Source organism: Azolla caroliniana, unplaced genomic scaffold, assembly GCF_043228905.1.
Source record: "Azolla caroliniana isolate FFs.n. ecotype wild unplaced genomic scaffold, voAzoCaro1.0.p SCAF_2, whole genome shotgun sequence".
NCBI lineage: Eukaryota > Viridiplantae > Streptophyta > Polypodiopsida > Salviniales > Salviniaceae > Azolla > Azolla caroliniana.
In genome coordinates this window covers 24,607,201-24,621,685 of record NW_028230437.1, presented here as the reverse complement: position 1 = coordinate 24,621,685, position 14,485 = coordinate 24,607,201, and the positions used below count along the sequence as shown (strand labels likewise).

Here is a 14,485-nt window from a genome sequence, read left to right as displayed (position 1 = left end):
TTAGAGAGCAATAAATCTTCCTTTAAAAAGAATTCCTCCACAATCCTCACCAGGTGTCTTCCACTTCTCACCCTGGCATGTTTTTTCACATGCTACAAAAAAAGGCTATGTATGAAGAAGCATGGCAAAATGAAGAACTATGTATAGATGTTTGACACAAAAATGATCGTATCATCGATACAAGCCCCTTGAGAACATAACTTTATTCACAAACAACATCGGAATAGAACCCAATGGTTCTCCTTGTACAATCCTTGGCTTCAAGAAGCTCAACATCAAACACCTCGAATTGCTTGGCACTAAAGAACGTTGATGGTCCAACCTGAAAAAGAACCAGTGCTATATATATCTCAACTAACAAATTTCTTTTTAAATACATGTTTATTTTGTGTGTGTGAGAACTCAACAGATGTGTGTTATTGAATGGCTTCTCTTACCGGGGGGCCGAGCTCAGGAGGAACAATGATCCTCCGCTTTCCGCCCACTCTCATTGATTGAATACCTTCCTCGAACCCTGCCATTGGATTAATCTCAATGAGTTGCTACAATACTTCTTGTTATTTTACCAAAAAATCATGCATTTCTCAAAATTATAAGCATTCAGGGACAAAGATCAATATTTCATATGCTTTTCTATCTTCTCTATCTTCTTCTTCTTCTTCACATTTTTTTTATTGAATAATCGTTCAAAATTATAACCTTCTCACGAAATTAGCTTCTGGACACAAAGAACATCGTATTTCAACGAAATTCATAACTAGAAGCATTAAAATCATAAGCTTCTGAGTTCCAATCGAACATTACAATGTTTTGTTATGCTGACACGAAGGGTTATTTGCGTTTAGAGAAATAGACCTGGAATCATCGCTTTGATGCCGAGTCGACTCTTAGCTGGCCGACCTTGTTGATAAGTACTATCAACCCTGCGACCCGATTCATTGTAACCTATATAATGGAATATAACCTGAAACAAAGCAAGAGGGAAAAGATCAAGGAAAAGGGAATATTTACTCTCAAATCATATCTCTTGAGAGGAGTATTCCTCAGGCAAGAATATCTCTCTAGGGGGAGTGTTCCTCTAGCAAGCATATCTCTTCGAGGGAATATTCCTCTAAGAAGAGCACATGTAATATCCAAAACATATAACTCCACTAAAAATTCCACAAATAGAAGCTTTTTGTTTGATTTTTCGCACGTGTATGTGTCCCATATAAAAGCTACAAGGATGAGCATTATAACAAACCAAAATTCTTACCTCTTGGCCTTCCTTAGGTAAATCTCCTTGACCTTCTTCGATGTCCAAATAAAGAAGCCCGGAATCACATTTCACATACTTATCAGTTGTCACTACTTTCACATTATACCCTGTTCATGCAAACAAATGTTTTTTCTAGCAATGGAACTACTTCTTCTGTTATGAATTACATTTTAAAACTACTCTCATGTAATGAATTGGCTTGGAAACTATCCTTATGTTATGACTTGCAACATGCAACTACCTTTGTGTAATGAATTACGCCTTAAACTATATGTGTTAAGAATCACACCTTCAAACTACACGTGTTACCATCAAACATTTCAGAAATCAGTCACTCTTAGTCATGACTAAAAAGAAGAATTTTGGCTATGACTTTTGTACACCAAGTAAAGAATGTACGTATTTAAAGGCATCCAACTAACCAAAACTTGCAAGACATTGAACCATTTGCCATGGTCAACAAATTATGCGAAGAGAATCCATGATAAGTAGTGTAATCAGAGAAAATCAAAATGCTGAAAAATACAAAATACACAATGACAGAAGGTCCATTAATGGCATTATCATGGTGCCATATACCATGATTATAATTAGTGCATTAATGACCATAACCATGAAAGAAAATATGACCAAATCCATGATAAGAAGTGCAATAATAGCAATCTCCATGAGCAAACAATATGATTTAGTCCATGATAAGTATGCAGAATAGTAGAAATTTCTTAGGTATGATAAAACTTATGATGAGAGTTTCATTATTACCAATTTCCATGATATATTTATTATAATTCATGATTAACAGGTGCATTAATGGTGATTGCAATGTCAAAGACAACATGATACAAGCCATGGTAACTGGTGCATTGTTCACATTCCCATGGGCAAAATAACATTATACAAATTCATTACTAAGCAGTGCATTAACAACAAATGTTTCATTGACAATAAGATAAGACATAAAGCAAGTCATGGCAATTGGTATAATTAACGAGAATTTAAAGATAAATTATATGAAACCAATTCAAAAAAAGAATTTAGAAGCTATAAATACCTTCTCTAACAAAACCTGGAAAATCATCTGGAACACTATTAAGGGATTGCATTCTTCTATTCTGCTCTAAAATCCTCTGTTCATTGAAAGGGCTTTTCTTCCCTACTTTAACTTTACCACTATCTGGACTTGCCAAACATGGCTCAGCAATGACAGATCCCATGGAAAGCAGAGAAACGGCCAAGAATCTCCTCATAAAAAAACCTTCTCTCTTCTGATCATGCAAATATAATGACGAACCAGAAGATGCACTACTCATAGGTTCTTCTAAAACCACATTTTGTGATGATTTGGGTTCTGAAGTAGAAACAATTAGCAGTGTTTTGAAGCTTTTTGAGTGCAGGGGAAGGAAGGGAAGGTGGGTCTTAGCAGAGTTTTCGATGCTATGGCGTATGGGTAAGTTCCAAGATTTTGCCATGTCCATCGAAGCTTTGGAGAATGAACAGGATTCTGACGGGTCCCAAGAATTGTTTTTCTGGAAAGCTTCTAGAAGCTCTTCATCAGAGCTGCCATATCCACATAAGCATAGCTTCCCGTCAGTCTGGTATTCTAATTCTAAGCCTTTGAATATGTATACGTATACGGTATATGTATATGTATATACATATGTACATGTATATGTATATGTATATGTCTATGTGTCCACAAATACATAGCTCCCCGTCAATGTGGGCTTTTAATTCTAAGGCTGTGTATATGTATATGTATAACAGTATATGTACATGTATATGTATATGTGTTCACAAATGCATATGTATATGTTGGTTTCTAATTCTAAGGCTTTGTATGTGTATGTGTATGTGTATGTGTATGTGTATGTGTATGTGTATGTGTATGTGTATGTGTATGTGTATGTGTATGTGTATGTGTATGTGTATGTGTATGTGTATCCATTGGTATACTTGTATGTGTATAAATGTATGTATGTAACTAATGCTTTGGGTTTGTAGACTCACTTTCGTAATGGCCTCAAGGGTCCCGACTCCCCCCCTACCCACAAGTCGACGGCTCATTCTTCACTAGGCATGTAGCCAAAGATTTGATTCTTCTCCCATTTCTTGGGGAGCTCAATTCAACCTACTCATGGCTACATCGATCAACCTCGGGTCAAACAGAAACAACGCTGAAAATTCAACCTCGTTGTGCCTACACCTAATGGCTTGAGCTCTTGTTCTCCATTCACTCATTGACCCTCACCATCCCTCAAAGGTATTCCTCCTCTATCTACGGTTTTATGGTAAACTGTATTCCCTCTGGCACGAATGCAAAGCTAGTTTGTACCTATTAATTTGGGTAGCACTCATCACGAGTGTCATTTGTATCACGATCTAGGCATTGTCTCATAGAAAGACTTGGTGACATAGACATATCTATGAAGATGTGAACTACCCTGCACCCATAATTCAAGTCCAGTTGAAACTTCGGCCATCTCTTTTAAATTCATTCCTTTTACTCACGATACTCTTAATGTCTTCGATTAGAGGTACTACTTGAACATTAGCCATCTTAAAGATGCACATTATTGCATCATGTAGTGGTAGTAAAGAATAGTTACATTATCATCACAATATTTCTAGAGAAACATTGAGAAAAAGAATAGTTGAGAGGGAGACGCATAAGCTCTACCATTGTTGATGAAGCAGTGAGTGCTTTCCATCGCCTTCACAATTGTTGTCATTGTAGTAGTTGTAGCCCCTACCGTTTTAACCACAATTGTTGTTGTTGTCGTTGCCGTTGTCTGATGTTGCATGCATTACATCCACCGCGCCCACATCAAGTACAAATATATGTTTTCACAGAGAAGTCATTCACACATGTGAAAGACAAAGCAAGCGAGCATGTGTATGGCATAGAAAGTAGGGTTTGAAGAAGAATTTGTGGTACTAGTTTCAATGTGAATGCAAGTTTTTATGTAAAACTTTAGCTAGTAAATAATGATCATTATGTCTAGCAAGAAGAAAGAAGCTAATCCAAAATGAGAGGATGAATGATGGTTGAAGGACAGTCTTTGAGACGATTTTCCAAATGGTAGGTCATTTGCCCTCTAGTTTAGGGTGAGACTATCTCCCCCTTTTTTCTAGTGTTCCTTTGATATTTCTATGTATTCTTGTGACGATGTCTTCATGGTTCTTGTCCTGGATCATGGATGTTAGATACTTAACAAGAAAAGTGGCTCTTATTGAATATAAAAAGGGTAGAATGAGATCCAAAAATCAGCCCCATAGTTGGGCACCCAAAGACGCCTTCTACATAAGAGCGCTTGCCCTTTTATGCAAGTTGGAAAACCTAAAGGGTTCCTCTCACATTACAATCTTATTGGCCATTAACTATTTTTACCTAATAAATGGTAGTCCTCCACAAACTACAAAATGGTCAAGTTTCTTACATATATTTGTCCTATGACCAATATTTTAAGTTAGAAAACTAAGCCTTACACAGCTGTTAAAACTAAAAAGTATAACATTATTTTCCTTAACAATATACATTAAGTGGATTGTAGTTTGATGCTTGAGGCTTCTACAAGGTGTTATTGAATGAAGCAAAACCCAAGCAATTGTTTTACAAGAGTCTCACTCATGTTTTGCCATGATCATTAATGAAAGATTATCAAAAATTGATAAGACATCAATGTCTAGTTTGGGTGGAAGTTTTAAATTTCTCAAGGAATCATAAACATTTCTTGTGATCAATTGCAACAAGTTTAGCAAGACTTGCTTGTCCTCTGTGAGCATGTAGCATAAATTAGTTTTGCATCTTGTGGGACACTAATATCTACTTGAATGAACCTAGTATGTTGAATTGAAGTGTGTTGCTTATAATATAAGGGGAAGCTATAAGATACTATAACCCTGGAAAATGGAAATAATTACTAGCTCAATGGACCAAATCTTGTTTGTGTTCAAGAACATTAACAATACTAATTTTTTGGGCAAACAAATTAGTCGGCTATATAATGTTTTATACACGCAAAGGAAGTTCTACTAGATTGTTAATTTAGAAGCAAGTTTTAATCCCACTCAAGCGTTTAATGGTATTCATGGTATTTTCTTGTTAAATCTCACGTATTCATGGTATTTTCTTGTTAAATCTCACGTATTCATGGTATTTTCTTGTTAAATCTCACGTATTCATGGTATTTTCTTGTTAAATCTCACGTATTCATGGTATTTTCTTGTTAAATCTCACGTATTCATGGTATTTTCTTGTTAAATCTCACGTATTCATGGTATTTTCTTGTTAAATCTCACTGGGCAACAAGCATCCTCCTCTAAAGACATCGTTAAAAGTCTACAAAGTTCTAAATAAAGAGAAACAATCAAATAATTAAAAACTTAGCAAGGGATATGGACTAATAACCAACAACAACTAGCACTTAAATGTGTGGGATTATTTAAAATCTTCTTTAAATAAAATAAAATAAATGTGTGGATTATTTTCCAAGAATATTTAGAGATAGTGTTGTAAAAATTCAAGAGGTTTAAAGTGCTCGAGAAATTCTTTTGTCACATTGTCATGAAGATTTCCGGCAACGGTGAGAAAATCGGGTACAACGAATAAAACGAGGATGTGCAACGACTTGCAAATGCACATGAGAAAATGTACATAGGAATAAAAGAGAGAATAACGGAAAATGTAAGGGTGCAGAAGTGGACAAAAGAGTTGTCCGGAGTAAATGTGATGTGTACATTAGTGCACATGCACACGCACTGGGCAGTGGGGTAACTACTAATGGCCCTCCCTCCTTGATCTATATAGTATAAAGGGAGGTGAAGGGGCTCTTCTTATCTCCTCCCCGGTTTTTGGTCTTTCTCTCTCTCTTAGGTTTTAGTCCTCTCTAGGGGCTTAGGGTTTGTGGTCAATAGCTTTTTTTTGTTCTCTATATTTCTAGAGCTCGAACGCTCTCAAGGTTTTGGTAGTTTTTGGTCCAACCGTTGAGCGAGCTCGAGAGCTCCCCGATTGGGTGCTCACTAGAGGATATTCGTCGTACCCAATTTGTTGTCGTTCGGCTCGATGTCGTGGATGTAATATGTCGTTTATATATACATATAGTTATACATAATGCGTTGTATCTATGTAAAATGTGTTGTTGTATCTATGGTCGGGGGCCCGCGGGACCCATCTGAATGACTAAGAGTCGATCTGGTTTGACTGACCAAGCCAAACGAAGTTGACAAGCCAAGCCATTGACATGAAGAGATGACAACTAGGCCAGAGCCCTAGTCGTAGTAGTTGATACCAACGAAGCTTGATTCTCTCATCACCTTTCTCCCCGGTCTGAGACCCCGGTGGTCCCGCCCGAGCTGACCCGCAAGCCATGGATTTCCACAACAACGTGTTCAAGCCCATGATTACCTAAGGAGAAGCAAATAGGCTAGGATTACCCTTCCCATTAGATGGACTACAAAAGCATTGAAAGGTCTTGAGAAATGAGAAGCCTAAAGATGGAATGCAATCACCTTAGAACTGTGTGTGAACTTTGGTATATGCTAAAAGATGCATTATTGTGCATGATAAACAAGTCATTGTGGAATAACTATAGCATCCTCTTAGACAAAAGGTCTAATTAAACTCTTTCCTAAAAGAAAGTTTTGTGAGATATTCGCCGAACAAAGGCCTAACATACAAACAGGGAAATTACAAGCTAGTGGCCAAAATGTTAACCAATAGAAGTAAAGAACCTCAAGTTAAATGAATCCAAATGAACCAATATGGGTTATACCTGGGACACATATCACTACTAATAATGCAAATCCTAACAATGGAATAGAATATGCAAAATATACAAAAGAATATAATATATACTTACTATGGAAGTTGATGCAGGAAAATCTCTGACACAATACAAAAGGACCTTATCGAGTCAACAATGGTAAGATTAGAATTTGGACAAAAATGGTCAAATGTCATCATCTGCTTACGCCAAAAAGATCAACATGTATTCTTTATGGATATGTAACAGAGTCATAAACCTCATTCAAATCAATAAGACATGGTTGTCCCCAAGTACCATCTTATTTGCAATTGCAACACATCCACTTCTTCTACCAATGGACAAAATAGTTTAAGTTGGTTTTTTCCAAGTTTTGCCATTGTCCAATAGTAAGCATTTTACAATTCAGGCCTACATTGATGATACTTTTTTTTGTCTCACAATGATCCACACACCTGCTCATTGCTATGGATGCTTTACAATCATGTAACCTTGACAACACAATTACTTGTTTACTCCAAACCCTCAATGTGCATGCATGGCACGGTGGCACGCCTTATTATAGTCATTGTCATTACATAATATCAACTACCCCTCAATGTGTTGTGTGGCAGAACTTAAATTGTCGTTAGATATATCAACTACACCTCGATGTGTATGTGTGACACAATATATTATTGTCATTAGATATTATCCACTACCCCTCAAGGTGTATGTGTGGCACAACTTTTTATAAGCATTAGATATTATCAATCTAGATCAACTAGAAGCCACTTGGGTATCTACTAGGCTAGAGCCTAGAACACAAACAAGCAAGGCAAATGGTTATTGCATTAACTGAAGATAAAAATTAAGTTATTAGAATTTCTTTTATTTATTTTTTTGTTTTCCAAAACCCAAGTTACTAGAAATTTGCAACTTGGCCACTACATTTGAGATTAATAATAGTTCAATCAACTTACAAATTATATATGCAATTCAATCTTCAATTAACAATTAGTCCAAAGAGCATATTCAAACATAATGTTAGAGACCATAAAGTAGTTTGGAAGGCAAAACATGTTGTTGGATGTATGTGTAGACGCATGAAATCAAACTTCTTTGGAACTTGGGCCATCACCTTCGTGATATGTAATATTTGTAAGATGAAGGTTTTATTACCACAAAATTAATTCAAAATTGGAAGAAATCAAATAGCATATGTAGTGGAATAGAATGAGATCAAGATCAATTAATTTGATGCAATTGGAGAGTAATCATTTGACTCCTCTTATCCCTTCTACATTGGTGGATCAAGAACTCAAAAAGTTACATTTTATTTCTAAAAAGGGTCTTTATCAAGTCTAGATTCCAATGAGAAATGATGGTCCTGATCTTGTTTAGTGTGGGGGCAAATAGGTAAAAACTATGTCATTCTCAAAGAGAAATTTCTCATGTATAGGTGGTTTGGTGACAACTTTGGTCCATGATCAAGTGCCTTTTTCACCACTGGAGACACAAAATCCTTTATATGACTAGAAATTGACTATTCGTCGCACAACTCTACCTCTAAACGAAATTATAGCCAACAAGGTATATCGGTTATTTCTTCCTTCTCCATGCATAAAACAACATGGTGATCAATTATAGATAGTAGTTAAATTCCACTCAGTGGAAAAGCATTCAACAAGAATTTGGCCCACTGATTTGCCATAAAATAAACTTTTTCATGTTGCTTACTTGGGGTTTTTCCGGTTGGGATAAATCTCCAACAAATTCACATTGCAACAGCAAGATGCATGAGATATAGAATTTGTTCCAAATCAGCTAACCACTTACTTTGGAATTGCAACAATGCTAAGTACTCCTTGGAAAGGATACAACAACACCTCTAGTCATTTCCCAAGACTTCATTCTTGAACGAATTTTGGGATATTTAGTCTTGTTCCTAAAGTTGCCCCACAACACATGCGATCTTTCAATTGGTTTAGATTTTGGGGATATCATTGTCTTGAATCAACCCACTCTAAGTGAATTCTTGTTGTTCAAGCATTCTCCCAAGTAGTCATTGCATAGTCTCTTTATCCACGGTATTTTCGTGACAATTTTTTAATCTTTCTTTCAATGCTCTTGAGCAGGGTTTGTAGCTAAACATTTTTGTGAATTTTCACATTTTCTTATGGTTTCTTGCTAGTAATATAAACCATCACTAAAAGATTCATAAACATACCAATGAGGAATAACCCCTAGTTCAATTCGTATTATTGTGGTGAATGAGTAGTATACATGGGACTAATATATGAAATTTATTTATCGGGTTTGGATAGAAAATTATTCATTGGATTTTGGATGACATGTCTCTCTCTCCACATCTCTTAGATTGCCACATAGGTGAATGCTTTGAATTTGATAGTTGCATAAAGAGAAACTAGGGGTACTAAATGATATTAGTTGACGATAAATGAAATAAGGATGATGCCTCCCAAGGTTACTCAAGGTTTGTTATTCAATGATAAATGAACTAGGGGTCATACCTCCAAAATGTCTAAAAACACGAGTTGCATGTGAATTTGCAAGCTATAAATCTTATGTACTGATTGTTAAAGCTATTTATAAAAACGACTCCATAATTTCATGAAATGAATGAACTCCAGAGCTATTTAACAACTTGTAAAAGGCCAGAAACTAACAGAGGAAGAAGAATCGCAGCCTTACTATTTAGCTTTTCAACTATACCACCACAATTATATATTTGAGCTTTTAGAGAAAGAATTGTGTAGACAGCCATTCAAATGAAGGAAGTACTTGAAGTGAAAACAGATCTAATTACACGAATAATGTGCATACAATGATATAACTGTTTAAACTCTCTCCAAATTTTCAAATTATAGATCAATGCTGTTGCCATTGTTACCATAGATTGTATCATTTGTCATCAAAACAAAAAACCAACAAATTCAATATAAAGCACTATAATATGATATTGTAGGGGGCATTTCATTGCATTGTTGTTCACATACACTTAAGAGTGAAAAACACCTACTAATTAATATACATGGATGCAATTCATAAACAATATGCACAGTAAGTGCTTATTCACCATCCAATCTTCACATTCATTAGTTTACAACGATTGACTGTTAAATGCTCGGAACTCTTAGTTATTGTAATTAAAATCATGTCTATTCACTAAATGTGTTGTTCGTCACTCATCCCCACTTAATGCTGCACCCAACACTGCAAGACAAAGATAAAAGAAAGCATTTAACATATTGTGAGTCATACCTTATAACATTAATTAGAATCCTCTATGCCATAACATGGTTTGATTGGGTTTCTTCGGTGTCAAATTTTTGTCACACAAATTTTAATATGAAAATGCATTTATAATTGCTTTCAGCTGCAAATCTCCAGTTCTCAGGGTTGTTAGCATCTGTATTGCGCTCCAAATTCCATATTCATCAGCCACAACTCTTTGGAATGAAACATAATATAACATGTTCTACAATTTGCTTAGTAACAACAAATTGTTTCTACCTTTATTCTTTTCCTGAATCGTGATGATGGGTTGGTTAGAGCTAGGCTAAATGCAATAAGCTCAACTGCTAAAAATAGGAACAAAATACTTTACCATGGTTTTTGAGGGAAGTCTATCTCCTTGCCATTCAATATACAGTCCACTGCTGCTCTTAAATCCCTATGACAAACATAGATGGTTACAAATAAGAGACTGCTGCTAAATTCCACTTTCAAGCTAGTATTATTACTTACTGGCCATTCGCTGGCTTTCCACTTCTAGGACGAGAATCATCAAATTGTCCATGATAGGCAAGGACAAATTTATCACCCTCCTGATCAAAGGGCATTCAAAAATAGGTAAAGAATTGGTCATAAAGGTCACGTTGATCCAAAAACATCTACCAAGAACGTGGATTATACCTTTCTGAATAAGAATATGTCTGGAGTGCACACTGCACCATACGCCTTTGCTACTGCTTGTGACTGTATCAATCAAATCAGGAAACATAGTTAAGCATAGTTTATCTGAAATACTTTTATAAACTAGACAATATAACATAGTTCTATCTACTGAATGACTTTAAGCACAAATCATCCAAGATTTTAATGGATGAGTTTAAGAGAAATGGATCCAAGATGACTGAAAACACAATGCTGTCTACTGGATGATTTTTAAAATATTGGTGACGTGAAGCACGCATCTATCTTTTGGACGGTGTTTTTGCAATCAATATTCCAAAATGATATGAACCATAAACCTATCTACAGGATAATTTTTATTTTAAATTTTTATTTTTATCCTGAGAGTCGAGACCTACATAGTAATCTTTGTAATGCACACATAACTTTTCTGGACCATGATAAGATGAGATCTCAGAACCCCTATTATTGAAAATGCCTAATCTTGTGACATTTAAATAAGACATTTTTGGAACTGAACTTTCCAGGATGCAACCAGATTAACTACAAAAGCACTGAGATGCATATCCACGCCTCACTTGCAAAAGCCCATTTGAATGATCATTAATTTTCTCTAACCCAAAACAATGCAAACAGTTTATTACAATTCTAAAATCCAGTAATGTTCCGTAAGAAATCTTACCTCATCATAGAGATATGGGAAGACATAGTCATACTTCTTTGCATCAGCTGCCATGAACTCTGGCCCATCCTAAAATATAAAATATTTAAAAGAAAGAGAACATACGAGTTCAGATTCAATCTGACATTTGAAGTGGATTATGAACTAATATATTCCCAATACACTAAGATATATATAATTGATAAATCCATATTTCTTTTCAACGTAGAAACACTTTAAGCATTGTGAAAAGACTTTCCAAAAAGTGTACTAAGTTTGATACATTGTGCTAAGTGTACTAACTCCCTTGCAGAGGAATCCTCTTTTGCACATAGGGGTCAATATTAGCTTGGAGATTATTATTATGAGCTCAGTACATTGTGGAGAAAGTTTGAAACATTGTACTATTTCATTTGCAGAGTTCTCTTCTGAAGTTAGGGGTTCATTATTTTACCTACAATCTATACTCTACATTTTATACTTTCAACTTTAAATTTTAAGAGTTAAATTTTAAAAGCTATATTTTAAGAGTTTAATTCAAATTTGATTAAATCTAAAATAGAGTGATAAAGTTTATGTGTTTGATTCACATTTCCTTAAATCTCAAATAGCATGATACAGGTGTGGAATAGGATTTGACAGAACCATTAATACATACGTAACCAACACTTGACAGAATCATAGAATCAGCCACTTATAAACGCTTATGTAACTAACCAACACATAAGACATCAGGTGCCAAAAACTATGGCATATGTACCACTAGCGAGTTGCAATATATACATTTCTTCACACAATTAGGTAATTCTTTAAACAGCCATTGGGGTCTATTTTTTCCTTAATTTTTTATTTCATAAGAAATGGTTCAGTGGTTCAAATAAGAGTTCTGAGCGATATGCCCATACCTGTGGATGTGACTTCACTGAGTTGGAGGAGATTGCAGCTATAGCCAGTCCTTTCTTTACATCAATCAGAGAAAAGAAGAACAAGCATCAGCACAATATTGACCTATTTCTGTATAAACATATCTTGGTAATTTAGATAAAGCTACAACATTAGTGTTCAGCTACAACTTGAAAGACAGAAATGATCAACATACAGTATAGTATTCCTTTGCAAAATCTGACAAACCCTCCTTGATATGAACAACATATGGGCAATGGTTACAAATGAAGATAACCTGAGCAGAAAAATGTTAAAAATATGATGTTAACATCCATGGCATGTGCATCATAAATATGAAACTTGAAAAATAAATAATCTTTGCTCTAGAGTCTTACATGGGGCAGCAAGCCACAGTGCATTAAGATTCCATCTTAAAGTTTTAAGTTGTTCTTCTCACATTACCTCCCAATCTTTTCATATTTTAGGATTGGGTTTGCATTATTTTATCTAAAGTGACTCCTATAAAGCTTGCAATAACATGAATATTAAGAAGTTTAAAAGCATTAAGTTCAATTTCAACAAATCAATCCTCTCTTTCTTAAGACAAAAGGTGAAACATCCAATTTTAAGCTTTAATTTCACATTTTTCCTAAAATGTATGGTATGTGAAATAATGCTACTTAATTTTAGGAGGAGCGTGACTCTGATTAAATTGCAGTATCATTATCTGCTATGATTGATGAAGAATATTAACCTTACAAGTGACATGATACATATCATCGAGAAAAAAAAAAGCTAATTTTAAATTGTATCATTCTTATTGCGTTAGAGGATATGGATGCCAAAAATAAAAAATGTCATTCTATTGCAATATCACTGCTTGGTATATTAATCTTTTTAAAGTTCCCCAAACATAACAACATCTCAGGATTTTAATTTACAAATCACACACTATCAAATCCAAATATGAGTACACATATAATATAACATACACACGTGTGTCAATTGCATATATTAGTGCGATGTACCATAATAGAACTAGGAAGGGGTCCTCTTCAAGATCATATTGAAGCACACACTATGCAACTTGAAAATATCATTAGGCATAGCAAATAAGCGTACTTGTAGAGCTAGGAGTGTTTCAGAATGTTAAGGTCAATTTTCCAGTCATACTCGTGATCACATAGATCAAATGTTCAGTACTTTCTCAAAGAAGCTAGCGAAGTTAAAGGAAAATAATCGAAAAACATAAACAACGTAGGTTGTTTCGTATTTCCTTATCGTGATGAAAAGCATGTATTTTTGTTTACAAAAAAAAAACCTGCGTGTGTGTGTGTGGAGAAAGAGAATGATTTCATACCAGAAGTGCGGATTTATCAGAATAATCATCAAGCTTCCATGTGATTCCACTCAAAGGCTCCGGAAGCTGCAAGAGAGAGAGAGAGAAGAACAAGAAGAAAAGAAAAGAGGTAAATAACTGTGTGCGAGGTAAAATCAAAATCAAAGAAACAAAGAAACAAAGAATCAAAGAAAGAAGATGAAGAAAGAAGGAAGATGATGATGATGATGATGATGATGATGAGCACCTGGAAGTAGGGAGCAGGAGAGCCTATGGTAAGGGTTTTAGAAGCCATCGCGGAGCTCGATCGAACGATTTTGCTGCTACAGAACTTTCTACTGCAATTGTGGAGAGAGAGAGAGAGAGAGAGAGAGAGAGAGAGAAGAAAAGAGAAGGGAAAGGGGAATGAATGAATATGCGAGGGCTTCTTATATTTACAGAAACTACCCTTTCACTTATTTTACAAAACAAATGCCCCTCCAGCCCCCATTCTCTTCTTCTTCTTCTTCTTCTTCTTCTTCTTCTTCTTCTTCTTCTTCTTCTTCTCTTGGTGCACAGAGCCCAGAGGGGGTAGGTTTTTCCAAGGTTCTTTCTTCAGTATCGTGTATGTAATGTAATGTGCCTTCATGGAATTCATTCTCAAAGTTCTCGTGGGGCATCTC

At 35.3% G+C, this 14,485-nt stretch overlaps 2 protein-coding genes across 2 annotated transcripts; both read right to left on the bottom strand.

Annotated features, from left to right (window-relative positions):
* On the bottom strand, nucleotides 1-2,872 carry LOC147867745 (FKBP-like peptidyl-prolyl cis-trans isomerase family protein). The gene is made up of 5 exons (XM_087315554.1): nucleotides 2,310-2,872; nucleotides 1,256-1,365; nucleotides 856-964; nucleotides 438-514; nucleotides 1-322 (listed from the first exon to the last, which is right to left on the bottom strand). The coding sequence occupies exons 1-5, from the start codon at nucleotides 2,731-2,733 to the stop codon at nucleotides 203-205; spliced, it is 840 nt and encodes a 279-aa protein (XP_087171680.1). The 5' UTR covers nucleotides 2,734-2,872; the 3' UTR covers nucleotides 1-202.
* Nucleotides 2,873-9,938: 7,066 nt separating this feature from the next.
* On the bottom strand, nucleotides 9,939-14,205 carry LOC147867744 (uncharacterized). The gene is made up of 9 exons (XM_087315553.1): nucleotides 14,071-14,205; nucleotides 13,845-13,910; nucleotides 12,699-12,779; nucleotides 12,505-12,558; nucleotides 11,621-11,689; nucleotides 10,939-11,001; nucleotides 10,771-10,850; nucleotides 10,631-10,696; nucleotides 9,939-10,236 (listed from the first exon to the last, which is right to left on the bottom strand). The coding sequence occupies exons 1-9, from the start codon at nucleotides 14,116-14,118 to the stop codon at nucleotides 10,209-10,211; spliced, it is 555 nt and encodes a 184-aa protein (XP_087171679.1). The 5' UTR covers nucleotides 14,119-14,205; the 3' UTR covers nucleotides 9,939-10,208.
* Between the last annotated feature and the right edge of the window lie 280 nt (nucleotides 14,206-14,485).